General features: G+C 42.7%; 1 protein-coding gene across 2 annotated transcripts; it reads right to left on the bottom strand.

Annotated features, from left to right (window-relative positions):
* Window positions 1–552: 552 nt before the first annotated feature.
* ttyh1 (tweety family member 1) lies at window positions 553–20,698 on the bottom strand. Of its 2 annotated transcripts, XM_068569993.1 has the most exons (16): window positions 20,506–20,698; window positions 19,788–19,927; window positions 16,003–16,168; window positions 14,295–14,524; window positions 11,484–11,595; window positions 9,809–10,143; window positions 7,901–7,996; window positions 7,718–7,790; window positions 6,032–6,107; window positions 5,796–5,851; window positions 5,422–5,514; window positions 5,230–5,322; window positions 4,997–5,136; window positions 4,033–4,200; window positions 2,383–2,461; window positions 553–1,674 (listed from the first exon to the last, which is right to left on the bottom strand). In XM_068569993.1, exons 3-16 carry the CDS (start codon window positions 16,135–16,137, stop codon window positions 1,591–1,593), a joined length of 1,770 nt encoding a protein of 589 aa, XP_068426094.1. In that variant the 5' UTR covers window positions 16,138–16,168; window positions 19,788–19,927; window positions 20,506–20,698; the 3' UTR covers window positions 553–1,590. The 2 variants fall into 2 exon arrangements, with proteins under 2 accessions (XP_068426094.1, XP_068426095.1); XM_068569994.1 differs by lacking the exon at window positions 20,506–20,698 and having other exon boundaries at window positions 1,586–1,674; window positions 4,140–4,200; window positions 19,788–20,304.
* Between the last annotated feature and the right edge of the window lie 389 nt (window positions 20,699–21,087).

Here is a 21,087-nt window from a genome sequence, read left to right as displayed (position 1 = left end):
AAAGCGATTTTTGCAGAGATCGAAAGTGTGCTTGAGATCTCTAATCCATCCCAATGAACATTGTGAGCCGCTGATGTGTGATAATGCAGCTGAGTGCACACAGTTAGGAAGCTTTGACAAATGAAAAGCAAACAGGACTTTGATTAGGATGCATTTTCCATTTCATCCAGGTCTCACATCTCTCCAGGTTGTATCATAAATGAAGAAGATAGTTAATTTTGTTTTACATCTAAAAGAAAAGGTTTATGTAAAATAAAGTATACTTTTTTTTATAACTAACATGCAAAAACACTGGTTCTGTGACTGTATGTAACCTTTGTGTTGATAGTTTGTCTTTCCTGTTGATCTATGCATATCCAGAATAATAGGAGCACTGTCTCTGCTACACACTATGTCTAATTCACACATAAACCTAAGCTCAGAAGTTCATAATAGTGAAATCTATTTATATTAAACTTTGACCTCTTGTTTTGAGTACGAATCTCTTGTCGAGCTTCTTGTTTTGTTCCTTACATTGTATTCACTTGTAGACACAATGAAGACCAGATGAAGGTTATTGAAGTTATTTTTATTTATATTAGACTCTTGAGTGTAAAAGGATGCCATTCAAAAGGAGCATTGATAACCATACAAACTCAATTCAAGGGTTAACAAGGTCAGTTGGCAAGGACGGGGGATTCAATGAAATCTCCAACATACCAGACCATATATACACAAAACATCTTGGAGAGATCTCAGAAACCCAATGCTATACATAGTTATTATTGCTAGTTACGGTAGGGCTACTGCAGCACCAGTAGCAAGAATCATATTGCTATGTACCTGCTGTCGTTGCATGGGATTTGGAGTTCTCCACCCAAGACTTGAGTGGCAGTTGTAGTTCTCCATTCAATTCAATGGGATTTGTAGTTCTCCACCCAAGACTTGAGTGGCAGTTGTAGTTCTCCGTTCAATCATTAAAACAGGGTCTTGGTAGCCCTCAAGTTTTTTTTAAAGAGCACATGTTTATGATTATTCAGATATTATAGACAGTGAGATATACAGAATACCATATGGTAATACAAGGAAAATACAGAATTGCCACCTATAAAAAAAGTAATAATAAAAAAAAAACAAGATACCAAGTGAAGAAACTGCATTAACCATTCACAGAAAAAAATGCGTCTTGTCGCTACGTGCCAGTGTTTTTCTACAACAATATTTATATAAAAACTTCAAAATAAATCGGTGGTACTGATACATTTAAGAATATAAAACTACAACGTAGTAACGTCAATACCATTCTGACTTGCCTCACCACTGTTCACAGTTTACACAGTTTAGACAGACAAGGGGAAATAATTCAGACCAAGTGGACTTGGTTCATATTTGCACAACCATCATTGTTGATTTCATCAACAGTCCACTTAGACCTGTTTCTTTTAAGTGCTTTTAATTATAATACTATTCAGTGGTACTGACGTTATGCACTTTGAATTCACACCTAGCATTCCTTTTATTTAGATTAGTTTCTTTTTCATTGCAGTAGTGTCCATTCATATGAAAACTAAACTTTTTTTTTCTATACATTTCCTAACAAAAAAATAATAATCAACGTGAATACAGGTTCCTCGAATGGGCGGGATTGGGGTGTGATTGACTTCCCCCGTAACCAGTCAGCATGCTGGGAGAGTACTGTACGTCCAGAACAGCAGCGAGGTTGTGATGGGCCGAGGGAGCATTGAGAGGAGAGAAAATAAAACAGAGGACAACAAAATGTGTGTTATTCACATGTGATCAACCCAAGAGCAGAAGACGTTTAGTTTAGTTCACTATTTGACCAAAAAACTCAGAGAAGTAAAGCTGTAAATATTACTGCTTTACTTAATCGCTTCTTCAAAAACTGTTTACAGTCAGACTGCAAAGCAAAGAAAAAGACAACATCAAGGCCCTCTTGTTAGGTTATTCTGACGTTGTTAACTATCACATGCTCTCCCCAGTGCATAATGGTGTTTGCTCAGATATCACAGAGATAGCTGAGTTGTCATAAGACTATAAGTTTTGGTCATGTGATAACATGTGGTCATAAATACACAGTACATCTCCCTCAGCCATTGAAAGCTGCCAAAATTCACACTGCATGTGTAGTGATACAAAAACATAAAGAGCTCCAAAATGTATGTTAGTAACAAAGAGACAACAATAAAATCAGGAACAGGGAAAATGTGGAAACTCTCGTTCTCATTTCTGCGGGTGTTGAAACACCAAAAAGAGATAAAGGCCAGCCGACAGGGTCCCTCGAGGTCACCATTTTGGTCCGTTTATTACTGATTATTAAAGCGGGCGTGTGCAACGATAAAATGGCACAGATTGCGATGGCGTCACAAGTACAGAGGAACTCACAGAGGGGGGTGGGGACTGCCTGTCAGTCAAGGGTAGGCTCTCATAGCCAGGGTTGCCATTGGAGGAAACGTTTGGAGTCCTGTATAGAGATAGAAAGAGACAAGGACACAAGAGAGAGAGAGGGAGAGGAGGCACGGAGGATGAAGGAGAGAGGGAAACCGGGGTGAGACACATTGAGAAAGACAGAAGGGACGGGGGCGACGGGAGCCAAGGACAGGTAACAGGAAAGAAGGAGAGAGAGCGGTTAGAAATATAGTGCGGAAGAAACAGCACTCAATAAAACTAGTAGGTATTAGTACTACTGGCACTCAAGCAAGGCACTGAGAGCACCAGCAGCAGGCATACAGTCCACCCCTGACTGAAGATGCACTGCAGGACTTATACAATAATCTGCAATTACATGCATTTAGAGCTGGGTGTGACTCACCAGCCCCATTTCAGCTGTAATGTTGTTTTCCTAATGAATCTGTTTATCTGCATAATCAACCACAGAAAGCTTTTAAAGCCCTCCAGAGTTGATTCCATTTAAGAGGAATGGACTGCCTTTTTAGTGCTAGCTGAGTTTCTGAGCCTTGACAGTTTGGTTTAGTCAGCATCCTTGTATTGTTGTGTTAATATTAGACATGGGATCAGTCAAGATGATCAGCTGGCATTAGAATAGGAAGTTAAATAGCCAATGGTTATGTTTCTCAGAGCTCTGATTAAGCTTGGAAACAGAGAGGGAGAAAGAGAAAATAATAAGATGAGGAAATTGAAAGTGAGAAATAGGGAGAACCAAAAAGGAAATTGAGGTCCGCTAAAGAGCGAAGGACAGATCCAGAGAAATAACTTGAGAGATATGGACAACACAGTAAGGAGACAGATGAGAGCGATGCAGAGGGGTGGCTTTTTTTTTGGAGGGGAGGTGGGCGTGGGGGGAGGAGGGGTTACCTATAGTCAACCTGAGCCTCACATCGCCGGAGTTTTTACGAGCGCTGCCTTGTCAATGACACCCTCCCCCCAACACAGCAGTAGTCTACTACTGTTTAGGAGACAGGACGCCATTTGAGACAAGATCTGTGAAAATGATCGAGCGGCCTACATCGTCTGTCCTGAAACACTCGACAGACGAATTGACAGACACACAGACAGACAGACAGACCTCTGGAGTTGTGTCTGTTTCTCTGCCTACACTCTAGTCCATATTAACCTGTCTGTGTGTCTGTCTGCAATGCATGTGCTTAACCTGGCAGCTCTGTAGATTTTGGACTACATGTCTATATAGTGTGTGAACCTAGCTGACTATACTGCACTCCAACTACTCTGTCCTAAAGATAACTTTGCAGCATCTGTTATGTATATCATGACTTCAATGCATGTTGTTTGAGGGGGAATCTGTGATTTCTTCACCAAAAAGACTGTGTCTGCACAAAAACGTCTTAATAGTGCTAAATCAGTGTTTATGTGTTGAATATAACTCTGCGTACATCCTGGACTTCTTACAATCCCTGATCTGGGGGCATCAGTATAACAGTTGCCCATAGGTACAAATCTCCACATAGAAGCACCAGCTTTGTGCCAAACTACGAGCAGCCTCCTCCTCCTGCAACATCTGGGGCATTCTGTCTGTCTGTCTGTCTGTCTGTGTGTCTGAGTGTCTGTGTTACTCACGGGAGGGGCGGCGCGCTAGAAAAGGGGGGTGTCCACCCAGCCCCCGGGTAATTATAGAAGGGGGCCATGGCCCCTCGCTGAGACCCCGAGGCCGTCTGTCTACGTGCCTGATGGGAGGTGAAGGGGTCCTCACTCTCGCTGTCCGAGTCTTCGTACTCCTCTGATTCACTGTCGTCGTCCATGAAAGAGACAGAGAGGAAACGATGAGTACCAATGTGCCTTGATCCCGAATTTTCTTCTGTATTCATTGTTATAGTTCCATTAAAAGACATCTGACAAGACATCTCCATCATTATTTCTGTCACTATTCATGTTCGGTTCTAATATTGCAAAGAATATAACCTGCACGCTTCAGATGGTAAAAGCGCTGTATTCTTCAACAAATAGTCAATACACAAAACATCAACCTACAAGACTGATGCACTGGCAACACGGATAACAAACTACCTAATCTTACTGCTAGCAGAAGACACGAAGAGGATTCTCATGGAGTATCTGGAACTAACTACCTACTCCATAAACATCTCAGCAGACACAACAAACCTGTGCCGCGGCTACCAAACCCCTGAACATGCAAAAATATAATTAGTTTAAAATCTAAAATGCTTCATTATTGGTGCTACTGTATTTTACCCTTTTCAAGCTAGACTTTTCACTTGAAAATGGTCAAAGCTAAATCTCAACCAACTGTCTCTCATACACTCCAATATGTTTTCACATTTTATCATATAAATGATCCTTTATGAATGGAGAAGCCTCCACGACACTGTGGGACAAAATGGATGGACTAAGTTGTCTCACACTTCTCTCTTTTAGTTTATGCTCTTCAATTCAGTGTTTAAATGAGTGGGAGTGTATGAAAATAACAATGTTGTATTTGTGCTTATTTCTATTAGAAATTGACCAAAAAAACTGGCTCCTATACCTTTGCAGTATGTACACATATTCACACCCTCCCTCTCACCTGGGGAAGCTCCTCCAAGCGCCGGGCAGAGAGCAGAGGATGGCGGTGAAGGCCAAAGCAGAGAGGAAGGAGTAAAGAGAGAGGTAGAGCAATCCCTCCATCCCATCGTAGCACAGGCCTTTCAAAGAGTCAATGTAGTCCTACAAGAAAATGGAGAGATACATCAATGATTAAAAATGATCCGTAATTTGGTACTCAGCTTTCCTGCGTGCATGCACTGCGCTTTGGGTTACCTTATTCAGACCTCGGCAGTTCAGCAGTGCCACCAACTGATGAAAGTTTCCCTCTGTGGAGTTGAGTATCTGCTGAACCTCCCTGAGTGACTTCTGCCGTGACGAAAACATTGGAACCAGTTAGAAAAATATCCCTGGAAAGGCGTCCGAAATGTTATTTTTTTAAGCATTTGCTGAGATACTATGACGTACCTCAGCTTTGGGGAACTGTGTGAGAGCGTTTCTGTCCAGACTGGAGAGGTGTGTGTGAATGTTTGACAGTGCCCTCTGCGACTGGGTCAGCAGCTGCAGCCAACAAGTCGGTATGGTTAAGCGCTTTTAATTTGCATTTATGCTCAAAGATGCCATTAATATGCTGAGTGAGTAGCTATTTATCTGGTGTGCGAATCATTTAAGGACAGGACACGCAGAAACAGCTGTGCTTCCCGTCCTCAAATAATTTGTCCTTGAGCAAGTCTGATATGCAACCTGTTCACTTATATCAATAAGGGGTAAGAGTGTCAGCTAAATGCCAGCATGTATGCATTATGTACATAACACACGTGACTGCCACGAGGTCACATTACCTGCTGGAATGGACTGTTCATGCGCCTGCTGCAGGTCAGGTAATAATCCAACACATCTGAATGGCCAGCAAAACACCAGTGCACAACAGATCAGTGCATAATAGAAAAGATGTGGGGACATTTCACTGTCATTATATTAGATTGTGCTGACATACGTACATTTGGGAGGTAAAGCCAGGGCATTGCAGAAATGGGAAACAACTAGAAATGTGTTCAGAAATAGGTTGCTACCGTACCTGAGCTGGTCCCAGTGTTGAAGTGGGTGGAGTTGACTACAAACGTGTTTGGATCTGAACAGAAGTCACTCAGAGCCTGTGAAAGCAGCGAGAGTGACGCGGAGAGCGAGAAAGGATGACAGGAAGAAAGGAGAAACAAAACACAGCAGGAGAGTGAGGGTCAGATGAGGCGAAAGAAGGAGGGAGAGAGAGAGAGAGAGAAAATGATCACAAGGGAAAAGTTAGTAGGGACACTGACCGACTGAAGTATTTAATTCATCAGATATCTGACAGCAGCTCACCATGAAGTGGCAGATTGATCTGCCTGCATCACATGCTGACCTGGTTAAACCTGGGCTTCGCGCTGACATTTTCCAAATCATGCTGGCCTATATTTTGTTTGAGGGTGCACTCAGGTCAGAGATAGCACACCCACAAACACTCTCAGCTTGATGTCGCCCCACCAGAAGAGGGAGTGAGAGCCACACAGAGTGTGTCTGACGGGAAAAGAGGCGACCCAGGACGGAATAAAGTGGGCCGGCCCACAGCTGGCCCATTGTTTCCCTGTCAGTGACCAAAGACAGAGCGGCTCTGTGTGGACCAACGGGCCTTGGGACCATCTCCCGCCAGCTCCACATGACACTGGGTCTCTTAAAGTGGGCAGCAGTGCAGAAAAACAGCCACCATTGACCCTCTTCAAACACCCCCAGACAAAAACCGTCTCCTCCTCAGAGTACCAGCAAACTTCACAGAGAGAACTCAAAAAGGACACTCCTCTGTTTGAGACATAACAACTCTCTCTGTGCTTTGTTCGTGATAAATGTTACAGCCTGGATTTATGCACGTAAAGACACAGCACACTGGGGGTGTTGTCATGTTCGGGCGTTAAAAGCAGAACATTGTCCAACAGCATGTTTATGAATTTTACTTTAACAGGATTTACTTGCACTTCAACTTCTAGCATGCTCAGTCTGAAGCCCCGAGGGGCCGAAGTACAGCAACAGCTTCAAGTCTTGCACTGCTGATGGCAAACTGATGATTCTCTCTCTCTCTCTCTCTCTCTCTCTCTCTCTCTCTCTCTCTCTCTCTCTCTCTCTCTCTCTCTGTCTCTCTCTCTCTCTCTCTCTCTCTCTCTCTCTCTCTCTCTCTCTCTCTCTCTCTCTCTCTCTCTTTCTATGCACTCTCCCACTCCTCCTCTCCCCTCCTCAGTCTTGTAAAAAGCACTTTTCTTCATCTTCCATCTTTACTTATCAAAGCCAAACGCCCACACACGGAAAAAAAAAAACACACTTACACGAAAAACACGCACTTTAATGCACAAACACAGTTTGTTCACAAACGCGCTTGTGCACACGCGCATTGAATCTTTAATCTCTGCCCCATTTTCCTGCCTTTTTGGTCCTCTGCCACGACTGCAGCGTTCCCTAGGAGGCAGGTCTTTTCACAGTTTAGCACAATGGGCACAGAAATCCCCCCTCACACACACACACACACACACACACACACACACACACACACACACACACACACACACACACACACACACACACACACATTGCTTTGGCATCCTGTAACTTTCTTCCCTCAGCTAGAGCCGGCCCATCCCACCAATGACAGTCCCATTCACTTCCTTTTCCTCCATCTCTTCATCTATTCACGCCCTCCCTCCAGCCTCTTCTCACAGAGCAGTGTACTGGGTCTACTCACCACCACAGTGGCAGTCTCCAGGCCCAGGGAGCCCCAGCTTAGGAACAGAGCCAGCCACGCCAGCACGGTCATCCTGTGAAGGGAACAGCACAAAACTCTTCATCCAAGATGACACCCTGACCATCTATCCAGCGTTTTATGGCCTGTGTCTAAAGATAAAAGTGTGTGAGTGTGTGTACGTACAGGATGAGCAGCCAGCGGGCTTGCTTGGCCAGTCCCAGCAGAATGAACAGACACACTATGAGGTCAAGCAGCAGCAACAACACGTACGATAGCCACCTGTAACAAAGAGACACACAAGCACACAACACACAGAGAATGTCATTACATTACAAACTGTTGTCACTGTTTATGTATGCAAGGTCATTCTTGACCAATGAAGGTCAAGTTAAAGACTTTTTCCCATAGCTTTCAACTGTGGGAGCTATGACAAAGTGCTGTTTGATCACTACAGTACACCCAGGACAATGTAAGGAGGAGCTGTTATTTTAATTTAATTCTGTGGTCTAATGTTTAATGTTGTTGTTGTTTTCATCTCTGTTTTTTTGTATTTTTTTCCACAACGTTTAGATAATCAGAGTTGATTTAATAGGATAAAAACACTTTCATTTTGATGGTTTTACTGATGAATAAATTGAACGTTGACCCTTTAACTGCTCCTCCATTTGCAATGGTCAGACTTCATTTGGTAACCTGTGTGCAGTTGATCCAGGAGGAGACGCGATGGAGTGATACAATCTGGATGTGAAGTTCAGTGTTGAAGTTTAGTTGGAGGTTGTTCAGAGTGGATCACAGCTAAAATGTGTCCCGGCTCGCCTCCTTTTTCATTTGCAATCCTAAGCTTTGCATTTATCTATTCATTAGTTTTGACTGGTCCTCCTCGCCAGTATGTTCTTGGCGATGTGTGAAATATGCAGCGTTCTTTTCGTCACATTTTTCCACTTGATCTGGGATTAAAACAAAAGCTATCTGTTTCCAGTGTCCCATGAATTAAACCTGAGTTTAATAAGATTATTGGGATTCTGTACAGTACTGATCTGGGACATTCACTCAACGCGTGTCTGTGGCAGAACTGAGTAGCACGATCTGCTATTTAAGAGACAGGACTCAGGACACAGGACTCCACTATATGAGATCAGGGAAGTGGTGAAGTCAGGTTGATGTTGAACCTTACTTCACCCCTCACGGTTTGAATGAGGGATTAACCACATTGGCTTTGTTCGCTGTGTGTGGTTAGTTTATGGGAAGCAGTACTTCCATGTTGTCATTATTATGTAATATAAAAGCATCCCATTGACCCGTTAGGAGCCAGAACATTGTGGCCCTTTTGAAAAAACGTTTCCATTGCATTACCTCACCAAACCCAGCCGTCTTGATAAACATGCAACATTTATAAAAGGCTGGTTCAGATACTTTCCTCAGCCTCAACACTGTCGACAGTGTTGATAAACAGCCTGTACGTGTTGAAAATTGTGAAATCAATCCAGATGGTTGATGCTGCTACAAATGTGCTTATTCACTACATTAACTTGTCAGAATAGGAAATGGTTACAGGAGCAGACTTTGCAGCCTGTTAAACTATTGGATTGTAAAACTGACAGATCAGTAATAGTAAATAATGAGTTTTGTAAAGAGGAAGAACAAGAATCCAGAATAGAGTTATACCACTTATTTAGTTGGAAATGTTGGCAATCATTGTCTCTTACGCAATTACAATCAGAGGTCAGATTATCAGGAGAAAAGGGACATGAAAAAGCAAACTTATTTCCCAAAGAGCTGACTAGTGCTGTTTACTTTTGTCGTTTTGTAGCAGTAGAAAGTATTTTCTGGGGCATTTCTGATTCTATGCCTGAACCAAAAATGTAGGAAATATGTGCTTTCTTTTCAATGTAGGGACTTAGCAATATGGGATCATATTAAATTATATGTGTATCACATTTGTATTGTGTTGTGGGCGATGCATCTAGATGAAGCACTGAATCATCTGGAATGCACACAACACTAATATGTATGCAGCACTTAGCATGATTTACTATTGACAATCTATGAACTGAATCTATATCTACTCGTCAGACTGAACTGCGTCCTCACCTGTAGTCTTCATTCACCATCAGTGTGTTGGCCGCCCAGCCAGGTGAGAAGGGGCTGGGCATCAGGCCGCCGGTAGGCACCATTGTTGGGGCCACAGAGGGAGGTACTGGAGTTAGAGGTATGATGGACGCCCCGCTGATGCTGTCATTGCCCAGGCCTACATCCACACTGGCCCGAGCCAAGGAGATGGAGGAGAGGAGGTTGATCACGTTCTCAGATAACCTCCGGCAGTTCCGTGTGGATGCCAGGAAGGGTTTACTGCCAGTAAAGAGCTCCTCCATTGAGGTCAGAGGGCCAGAGACAGACAGCTGCATCCCAGAAATTGTGTCTGAAATCTTGGAGTGGGAAGAAGACAGAATATGAGAGGAGTTAAGTGGGAGGGAAACCACAAAATATAAACCGTGACGCTCCTAAAATGGTTGTCAGCTCAGATTGGTTTTGTTATAGAGAAAGAGAACTTAAGATGATGTGCCTCTTTGTGCCTCAAGTTGCTAATGCGTGTCGCTCATTTTAACACAAAGTATTTCGCAAAGTAAAAAAGGATTTCCGTCCACATGAAAAATGCTTTATAACACACAATAGAGAAGATGGTAGATTGCAGCAGTACAGAAGCAGAATTTGAGCACACTCCTTTTGAGACATGTTGTGTGTGCAACCATGATGAATAATTTGTGATCTGTCTCATTCAGAATGGAGTCATTTAAGCCCATTGTTTGCAGGAACTGCTTTTTAAGAAAGCTTTTGTTCTGTTCTTCAATATCGGACTGTTTATTTTATCTGAAGACACATTTCTATACCGGGCATACCTGTTACATAATTGTACATAACTGAGTGTATAGTCTTAGATTTTAGTTTTAGTGAAGCTTAAGTCCATTTTTCTTCTTCTTTATTGTATGATATCACTATACCTCATCTTCTAGCAGCATGACTTATCATTAATTTCATATGGGCGACTGGTGATATTAAAACCTTTCTAAAAATGGTAGTCATTGTTTTTTTCAGAATAACATAAACTCAAACATGACCATTGAGTTCAATATCTATTTGAAAATCTGCTCAACAAGAGAGAAGTACAATTGCTGACTTTTTCACTGAGCAACAGAGCAAAGACCATTATTATATCACTTAATATTGATCCTAGTGCATAGGTCACATTTTATAGCAGTTTTCTTAGTTTTTTTAGTGCATAAAAATAAAAATCCTTTGATATATTTGGATGGTTTTATTAAGAAGATTGCACATGTCTGCTTGTCGTGTGGGGCGACACGACACCTTTAGAAATAATGGAGGAGATCAGATATCTGGCTCCAATTTGAATTATGGATATGTTTCTTTGATATGGGTTGATATGAGATGAACTCATTAACTCATGTGTTTTCTACATAGCTGTAGTCCTCCTGAGCTGTATCTTCTAGAAGAGGACAGTTAGCAGTCTGACACACAAACCGCCGTCTGGCCACAGGGAAATCAATAAAAAAGAGAAGTTTGTATCTGATTTTCTTTCTCTGTCTGCAGACCACATGTGAGCATGAGCACACGCACACAGACACACACGCACACACACACACACACACACACACACACACACACACACACACACACACACACACACACACACACACACACACACAGGTTACATATTCTGACAGTTATCTTGTGGAATTGCAACACTCACCAGCAGATCGATTGAAGCCAGCGTATAATTGGCTGTGAGAAGAGACGAGGTCAACTGATACATCCCATCATTAGCCTCGCTGTTGCCATAGAAACCGATGCCGATGGCAACACTGCAAAGGGAGGGAAAAAAAAGAAACAAGAAAACATTGTGGGAGGTGTATACATGTGTGTGTGTGTGTGTGTGTGTGTGTGTGTGTGTGTGTGTGTGTGTGTGTGTGTGTGCGTGCGTGTGTGTGTGTGTGTGTGTGTGTGTGTGTGTGTGTGTGTGCGCGTGTGTGTGTGTGTGCTCTTGTGTGTGTGTGTGTGTGTGTGTGTGTGTGTGTGTGTGTAAGAGAGGGGGGTTAGAAGAACAGATAGCAGAGGCATAAATCTAATGTTTAATTCAGTGTGTGTGTACATCTTAAATTAATGTGACACAAGTCGATAGAGCTGAGAGGATGTGTGTGCTCTGGATGAGCATACCGGCAGTGGAGCGCAGGGGAAGGAATAAACAGATGATGGGGGGGGGAAACTGACTCTGAGCACTCAATCGTTAAGCTTTAGCAAGGAAAATATTTGTAATGTTAAACAGAGCGACATGTTTACACATCTTTCTGTTATTCAAATATTCAGATTAAGGCTCGGGCCAGATGTTCGCCAAATCCCCTCAAACCCGAGAGGAATGGTACGACCCAATCTCCCACAAAGTATGTGACCCAGATTAGAAAGCAGGGGGAAAAGGAAAAGGAGGAATGTGTGTCTGTGTGTGCTTTGCATTTCAAGCTGCCAAATGTGGACGCTGTCTAACGCAGCTGCATTTCAAATGTTTTGGTGCTGGTGACAAAAAGGCCACCGTCTGGAGGAAAGGGTGTCACATGACATATTTTCAAGAGGTAAACTGCAGCATAATTTTTTCATCCCGTCTAGCGCTTTACACTCTTGTATCGAGCATCAGAGGGGAGGACTACGTTATATTACGGTCCATGAGGGGGAGACATGAACCACATCAACCTACAGTCTGTATATGATGACATCATTATGACAGCTGAAATCAGATCCCCCGGTACATTATGTTCTGTGATATAACAAAACAACCCTAGTGAACATAAGCGTCTGGGAAATGGACTGGGATATATAACAAGCATTGAATTGCACTTTAATTGTGTCACAGCACACCGCTGGGCCTGTATCTTTAGATATAAAGTGTCTGATGGGCAGCTGAGCTTCCCCTCCGTGACTTCCACTTTACGAGAGTGTTTTGGACAGATGTCAAGCAGCGTTTCTGTATTAGGTCCACAGCACGCTGACTTGATGACTGCATGGTCACCAGATCTGAGGGGAACACCGGTGGGTAAATGACTGCTGGACTGTAGGTGGAGAGCTGAGATCATCGTTACACACACAGCGATGAGGAAACCAGTGAAATGCACGCACACACACAGACACACACACACACACACACACACACACACACACACACACACACACACAGGTCTGTCACAGGCCTTTGGTCGGTAAACAGCAAGTTAACGTGACCATCAGCTGTTTTCCAGGTCTCCTCTCCAGTGACATTGGCGACAGCGGCTAAAAAGCGCGTGATGATGGAGAAGGTGACAGCTTGTGATTCACAGCCTTGTTGTTGTTGTTGTTGTTCCAGTTGAAAGAACTGTACTTAAGTAAATTGTTGAGGTAATTGTACTTTACTTGTGAATCTTTAGCTTTTATTACTCTATTCTTCAACTTCACTACATTTCAGAGGGAAATATTATACTTTTTGCTGCATTTACCAGACATATTCTAGTTATTTAAAATATAAGATAAGCGTCAGAAATACAATGCATTTTGAAGGATTTAACCAGTATTTCCAAATATTTTTGGATTGTGACCCTTTGTACTTACTTGCCTTCACTTATTGCAGACATCTATGAGCCGTTTGTAGTTTCAACAAAAAAAGTTTTCACATTTCAAACTCTCACATGGTTTAAATTAAAAGAACAGTTCAACATTTTGTGAAAAAGGCATTTTTGCTCTTTTGCAGCGAGTTAAATGACGAGAGCGATGCCACTCTCGTGTGAGTGTGATAAATATGAAGCCAGCAGCAGATTAGTTTGGCTTAAAGACTTGAAACAGGGGGACAGAGTCAGGCTAGCTGTTCGCTTCTGTTTCCTGTCTTTATGCTCAGCTTGAAAAAAATAAACGAACCAGTTTACTGACTCATGAGTGGTGTCAATCTTACTTTCTTCAAGAAAGCGAATAAGCGGGGTTTTCCAAAATGTTGTGACTTCATATAAATGTTTTAAGCTCAAAGAGGTAAAATAATCCCCCACAACAAATATAAAAAAATATATTAATGCTTAATGCATCGACACATCAGCGTTGACAATGTAAATTATCAGTGGTCGAAGAAATATTTAGAACTTTCTTCTAAATGTAGAAACACGACAATACAAAAATACACCACTTCAATTACAAGTCTTGTCTTCAATTATGGAGTACCAGCAGAGCATACTTTAAGTATCAACAGGAATTGTGATATTAATATATGTATTGTTAATACTGGGTTATAATTCCAGCTGCATTAACGTCTGAGGGACATTTCTATGTTGCCGTTGGTTAAGGTGCTAACTGATTGCTTTGCTGGGTTGTTTATCTTGTATCTTATTGTGTGTCATATTTTAAAGGTTGTAAAAAGTAACTCGTGGTTAGTTACTAGAATTAACAAATACTTTGTGTTGCTGATTATGGAGTACTACTTGAGTAAATGCATTCTACTTGTTGTGGAGTATAATTATTTTACAGTGTTGCCCATGATCTTCATCCTCCTCCTCACCAGCACAACGTGACAGACGCCACCGCCACCCACGTGACACAGCCGATGCCACGCCCCTTCTTCCCGCTGTAACCGTGACCTGTGCTGGCATCTTCATCCTCCTCCTCCTCCTCTGATCCCTCGCTCCGGTCACCACGGTGACAGCAGCAGTAGTGTATGAGGAAGGAGAGGACCACCAGGAGGGAGATGACGAGAGCTATGGCTGATAAACTGGACAAAACCAGCAGAGTCTGAGGAAAAGACGAGCAGGAAAAGAAAGGATGAGTCAGTGAATCTGAAAAATGACAATTTTTTTTGTGGAGAAGAGCAATTTGAGATGATAAAATACCAACTAATCCTGTTAAATCCAACGCTTGTCATATAGTCCCGTCGCCATTAAGTAGCAGGAGATGTTGATTAAATAGATATGAGAATATAAATTGTGTGTTTTAAATAGGCACTAAAATCAAGGCTACAGACACACACTGTGTGCAACAAACATTAACATAGATGGACATTTAATGCAATTCATTTCAAATGCTTCTTAACCATTCATGCTTATTCCAAAGACCTTAACCCACGAATCCCTGATCTGCATCAAGTGAATATTAATGTCACTAAGCCATATCAGACTCTGCTTTTGATCAGGCTCCATGTCATAAAGTCAACATTACTGAAATGCTTTTTGCTCCATTGCATATCTACAGTATTATCCTTCACCCATCTGCCCGTCTGTCACTTCCCATTCCTCCACCTTCTCTCTACTGTATCTCACCTCCTGCTCTCTGAAGCCCCTCCCCATCGCTCTACCCCTTTTTCCCCCGCTCCCACTCTCTTTCTCTCCCCCACTCTCCCCTCTTTTTCTTTCTATCCACACCACTGAATCTCTATTAATAATCTGTGACCTACTTAAATACATTCACTGCCACTCTCTCTCATCCCACTCTAACTCTCTCTCTCTCTCTCTCTCTCTCTCTCTCTCTCTCTCTCTCTCTCTCTCTCTCTCTCTCTCTGTGCCCAGTCTTCTGTTCGGCAACCTCCTTGCATTACTCATTCCCTCTCTCATTCCCTCTCTCATTCGCTCTCTCGGAGCACTTTCAGTCCCTTTTGTCTTTCTGTTCTGCAGGATAATTTGCGTCCCCCCCCCCTCTTTGTAGCGCAGAGAAGTCACAAACAGCCACTGTGAGACACTGCTGGCTGGAGCGTTTCGTATGAGAGTCTGTTGGATGAGAAGAAGGATGAAATCTTGCATTTTGCAGCAGAAACTACAAAGTGCAGAAACCTGCTAGAAGACCATGTTGAATCTCATGCACTTCCTGAAACCGAATTGCATAAAATATCTCATCTTTGCACAGAGGCAGAGGTGCAAATGACCATTTGGAAGAGCGCCGCAACATCTAAAGCAAGGTAGACAATTAAAACAGGTTAGAAGTGAGCTAAGGGGCTCCTGGCGGGGACGAGTGCAATATTCCCATTAGTGATGAGGTCAATGAGTCGGCATGAAAAGGTTTTTTTTAAAGACTGCAAATGCCATACGAGCTCTGCTGATTGTGGTTACATTCAAGAATTTATAGAGCAATTTCCCATTATCAGAGTCACTCAATTGTAGTACAGTACACCTGTTGAGTTAGAACTACAAAGGGGGAAGCAGGGCTGTAAATATTACGCAATGTGGCAGCTCAGACTGGACAGTTACAGTACAGCATGTGGTGTGGCAGGTGTCTGTTACCTGCTGGTACTCCCAGCTGTCGGGGACAAAGAGGTTGTCCTTCATCTGCATGGTGAGGTCCAGCCGGGGGAGGGCATGACTCAGTCTCACCCACAGCGAAGGGGTATAACTGGGCACCGTTGTCATGGCAGACATTTTTTACTGCCACTGGTCCCCCTCCTGCACCCTGCGGGAGAGAAGGAAAGGAGAGTGAGAGCAGCCAGGAGGCGAAGAAAGAGCAGAGGAGAGGGGAAGAGGGGAAGGAAGGGTGAAGGACTTCCTGAGCTGAGAGGACATAGAGGTCACTGCGAGCGCCACAGCCAATATGTCCCTTCTCCATCCGGGCTCAAGGGAGGCAATTTATGACCAGTGATCACCTGTGCAAAGTAAGGGTCAAGATGTCAGCCACAGTCACTTGAAACAGGCTCTCGGGAGTGTAAATCATAGTACATACCTCCCTCCGAGCAGAGGCTGAGGCGAGTGTGTTTTTGCTTGTAACACTTCAGTTACAACGGGGTTTCGCTTCACTGATCTGAGATCGCATCCTCGTGTCAACATGATTGAATAAGGCTAACTTGTGACTAGCTTTATCACTAACTTGTCACTGATGCACTATGAATTAAAATTTCAAACTGCATTAAGATTTCAAACCGAAAATAGCCTAATTCTGTTGAGCGTGAAACATACTTAACTTGTCAATTAATTGATAAGTCAGGTAAATTAATTTTGTTTGTCATTTAAGCACTTCAATCAAGAATATATGTAAAGTACCTGCTCTTTCAAGCATTTCAAATATTTTTAAATTTTGTGTCAGTTTAAATTGAATATCTTTGGGTTTTGGACTGGAAGAAAGACAATATTTCATAGTGACCTTTAGCTCTAGAAATGCTGAATCGAAAAAGTAATCAAAAGATTAAACAATAATAGCCGTTACTAGCAGCTAGAGAGGGTTTGCCTTAAACACAGGGAGATTATGTGACTATAACCAATGGCTGTTATTTAAAGACCTCTCTCTTAACCTTATAAAGGGTATCCGCTATAGGAGCAGCATGGATCATATAGGGGATACATGAGGTCTTTGAAGAAGTCTTTCTAGCAGAGTTAAATGCAGGAGAAGAACATTGCATAAGGAACCAAGAGGACCATCATACAAAACATGATATATCAGACTGCATCATAAACCACTGCTTACTAAAGCCGACCAAGGGGGAGAAAGTAGGGTAAATACAAAGGGCAAATCCGGTTAGCCAAAACATACACTGGAATCCTCATTACAATGACGGATTGGGGGGAAGACAGAGGGCGAGACGGGAGCCTGGTCGGCTTCTGATACCGGCTGTCCAGATTAAGAGACGTCAGCGCTTTACTGTTTAAGAAAGGAGCATTTCAAGACAGCTCAAGAGAAGAGAGCACAGAGACGACCATTCACTAACAACAGCACAAATGCCTTAAATACAAAGGGTTATACAGCTCAGCTCAATGCTGATATTACAAACTGATACAATTCTGCATTAGGATCAAATGATGTCAGATAGATTCTGAATTAAAGGCTTCTATTATCTTTTAATGCAGCTGTTATGTATTCAACTCAACGTTCAATCGGCACAGTATTCTACACTGCTGAGGCTTTTTACTATCCCCATTTATTTGTGCATAGTGTGCATGATGTAGTTTAGATTTAGCCACATGTCACAGTCAACGCCAGACAATTTCCCCATTCAGATTTGGGGCGTTTACGGCTCAGAACAAGTTAACAGCTCGCCCACTGGCCAGACAGAGCGGCTGTAAGCCCATTACAATAAGCCTGTTCACCTTAATGGTTACAGCAGCCCAACTGTCACAAATCAAATCATTGCCAACACTCCATTTCCCTTATTAAAATTGTGCTGAACATAAGGGTTCACACACACTGTGAGAGTTGCATCCATCCACCACACATTAGCAGTGCAAACAGATTGTGCGCTGTTATATTCATGCATTCCTTCATAACCATTTATCTTGAGTGAATGCATTAGATTAGATGCATCCAGTCTATGAGCTGCTTTTATTTGACTTTGGAGACGATAAAAGCTTTTTGAGAGGCATAATAATCAAGTGAGGGAATAATTCTACAATCAAAGGAGAATCAGTCTACCTGTTGAGATCACTGCCAACAATAAAGTGGATCAATATGGATAAGTATTTCCTGTGATTGATAACTCACTGCACTAACAATGATTTTCACCGTGAGGCAAATGAGATTTACACACCATATAAATCCCTTCATCAAACAACTAAAGATACACAAATATAAATCCCCAGCATGAAAGGCTGTTGTCTTTCTTATTGGGATATGACTTTTCACACGCAATCCATTCAAGATGTATGGAGAAGAAACACACAGTGGGGCCAGACGTCAGGTCAAAGTTCAGGTAGGATTCTTCTGAAGCAACTTAATGAGGTGCTGATGGAAGTGAGGGGAGGGGCGGGTCACGGTCCTCTCGAGCAGCAGTTACTCAGCAGTTACAGATAGGAAGTCTCTACTTGACGAGCTTGTTGTCATGCCTTTTACCATTGCATAACTGAAGCCAAATAAATGTGCTTTTGAGTTCAGTCGGCGGAGAAGAAAAGATAAAAAGTGCAAACGTGGAGCGAGATGGCAAAGAAAAACCATCTACTCTCTCCAAACCTCTGAAGGAAAAAAAAAACAAAGAAAAAAATCAGGGGAATAATTCTGCTGGGTTCAGACTGCACGTAGCTCAGATGACACAGAGAATGAAACCAATTGCGTGATATGAGACTCCATGATGTCTGAATGTAAAGAAAAGGGCCATTTTGTAAAGCAGCTAATAAGAACGAGGCTAAGGCATCCCTGTCAGCTGAATTTAGGATCATCTTTAGCACAGGAGATTCATCCCCACCTTCATCTTTTTTATGGCAATACAACTATGTTGTATGTAAGCAGAAGATCTAATTAATGGAGTCCTTTTGCTGCTGAAATTATGCACATGTCTAATTTGCCACATAAAATATTTTACAATGCACATTACAGCCAGAGTGGTCGTCTAACCTCCTCTTAACAACAACCTTAATGACTGTAATTTATGAGAGAGCAATACAATCATATCATAACACACTGCATCAGCCAGGAGACATTAATTAACATCTCCATGAATCGTGCAAAGTTAGTTTTATCTACTGATGTGAAGCGACAGGAAAAAAAAAAAAAATGTCCCTTTACATTCAACTGTGAAATGAATGTTCAGCTCCGCAACAATGAACCTTCAAAGTGAGTGCAGCTGACCGAAGGTAAAGTGAGTGCAGCTCATAGACAGTAAGTCAGAGCGAATCAGCGCTTTGATGTGTGCAAGAGTCCAGCATGACAAGATGATGGTGACAAAACGTTTCCACACAACCAATACAGAACAAAATATTAATATTATCTTGCAGATTAAAACAAATAGTCCACGACACGTTGAGATGAAATGTGAGAAAAATGAACCTGTAAGTGGGTGGGAAATAATTGGATGCAATCAAACATTTGCAGCATCTTATTCTATGGGAGAAAATGTATCCAATAGTTGTCATAGTTGAATATATAAGCCTGGATCCATCTTGACAACACAGTGTAATGGTGTCATGATTATCCATAAAGCATATTTGAAAAGATAAGCATTGATCCACAGAAAATGTGATGTGGTGTAATGTGCATTCATCATATTTCACTTGATTGAGGATTCATGTTTTCACCATATCAACAATTCATAATCCACAGAAGAGAGAGAGAGAGAGAGAGAGAGAGAGAGAGCGAGAGAGATCAGTCTTACCTCAGTCGGTTGTGTTGGGAGGTTTCTCTCTCCTCCTCGTCTCTATGCCGATGTCCGTTAAATATGAACCCACTCAAAGGGGTATACTGCCAGCCATCAATGCTTGATGCTCTTGAAAAAACATCATCCTGAAAAAATAGCTTGGAGACATGCCAAAAAATGTCAAAATGGGTGTAAAAAAAAAAGAACCAATAATTCTCGCAGTTATTGAAATGTTAAATAGCCAATAATTCAATGGTTGTCTGGTGACAGTGAAGAGGTGCTTGTGTTGATGGATGAGAGAGGAGCTCTCCGTGAGAGCGGTGAGTGAGAGAGACAGAGAATGAGAGAGAGAGAGAAAGAGAGAGAGAGAGAGAGAGAGAGAGAGAGAGAGAGAGAGAGAGAGAGAGAGCGGGATTAAGATTGAGGAGACACCCCTAAGGGACCCTTTATCGTTGCATTGTAGCCCGTCGTAGCTTAACACCTAAGCAACACGGCAGCAACGCGATATTGCCCAAAGATAATTAATCCGTTAACAGGGATTAGGAGGGTCTAACCCCAAACTCACTTCAAGCTGAGGCACACTTGTAATGCCACCCCCACCCCCCCACCACCCATGCACACTCCCATCAACCTGACCAATCTCCGTCCAGACCACCACACTGAACCCTGACCAGAAAATGCATCCAACTGTGTGCTCTAGATAATAGTGAAAATAGAATTTAAAAAATCCACTCACATGGTGTGTTCAAAAACAGTGAACTCCTGCCTATGACAGCACTGTTTAGGCTGCGAGGTGTCGAGAGCTAATGTGAAGTAGAAATGCACATAGAATTAGAGCAAGAGAAGCGAATAAGCACACATAGATACATATGGGGAGGGGAGATGCAGGGGAAGGCAATATGAAAAAGTGGGTTCCCAGGGAGTGATGCTGAGAGAAACTGGAGGGAGGGTGAGAGATGGTGTGAACAATGAATAGAGGGGGGGAGGGAGGGAGAGGGGCAGCATGCAATGGATTTTTAGGCAAAACCAGCTTTCAGCGGAGGCTGCAGAACGGCATCAATACTGATTCAGTGACAAGGAGGCAGAGGAGGACGTGGTAGAAGTGATGAGAGCATGCTGATGGAGATGAGCTGTGGATGATTTGACTGAGGAATGCAAATTGGAGCTATAATGGTATAAAAAGAGTATGGCGTTTGTCTGGCATTGGTGGAAGAGGGGCAGAAGAGAGCGAGCAAAGAGGGAGGGGGCGGCGTTAGTTTTTCTGTGTCACTGAAAGAGAGTGGGGGAAGGGAGGCAGGGGGATAATGCGAGCGAGGGA

This window comes from Clinocottus analis, unplaced genomic scaffold (genome assembly GCF_023055335.1).
Source record: "Clinocottus analis isolate CAN_PGR_092001 unplaced genomic scaffold, fCliAna1.0.p SCAF_9, whole genome shotgun sequence".
Lineage (NCBI taxonomy): Eukaryota > Metazoa > Chordata > Actinopteri > Perciformes > Cottidae > Clinocottus > Clinocottus analis.
This window is presented reverse-complemented; position numbering and strand designations above follow the sequence as displayed.

Coding starts and splice junctions, on each gene's coding strand:
- ttyh1 (XM_068569993.1), bottom strand. CDS start 16,137: ATGTCTGCCATGACAACGGTGCCCAGTTATACCCCTTCGCTGTGGGTG. Junction 7,791..7,900: donor GCCCGCTGGCTGCTCATCCT/GTACGTACACAC, acceptor TTCCCTTCACAG/GATGACCGTGCTGGCGTGGC. Junction 5,323..5,421: donor CACAGTTCCCCAAAGCTGAG/GTACGTCATAGT, acceptor TCGTCACGGCAG/AAGTCACTCAGGGAGGTTCA.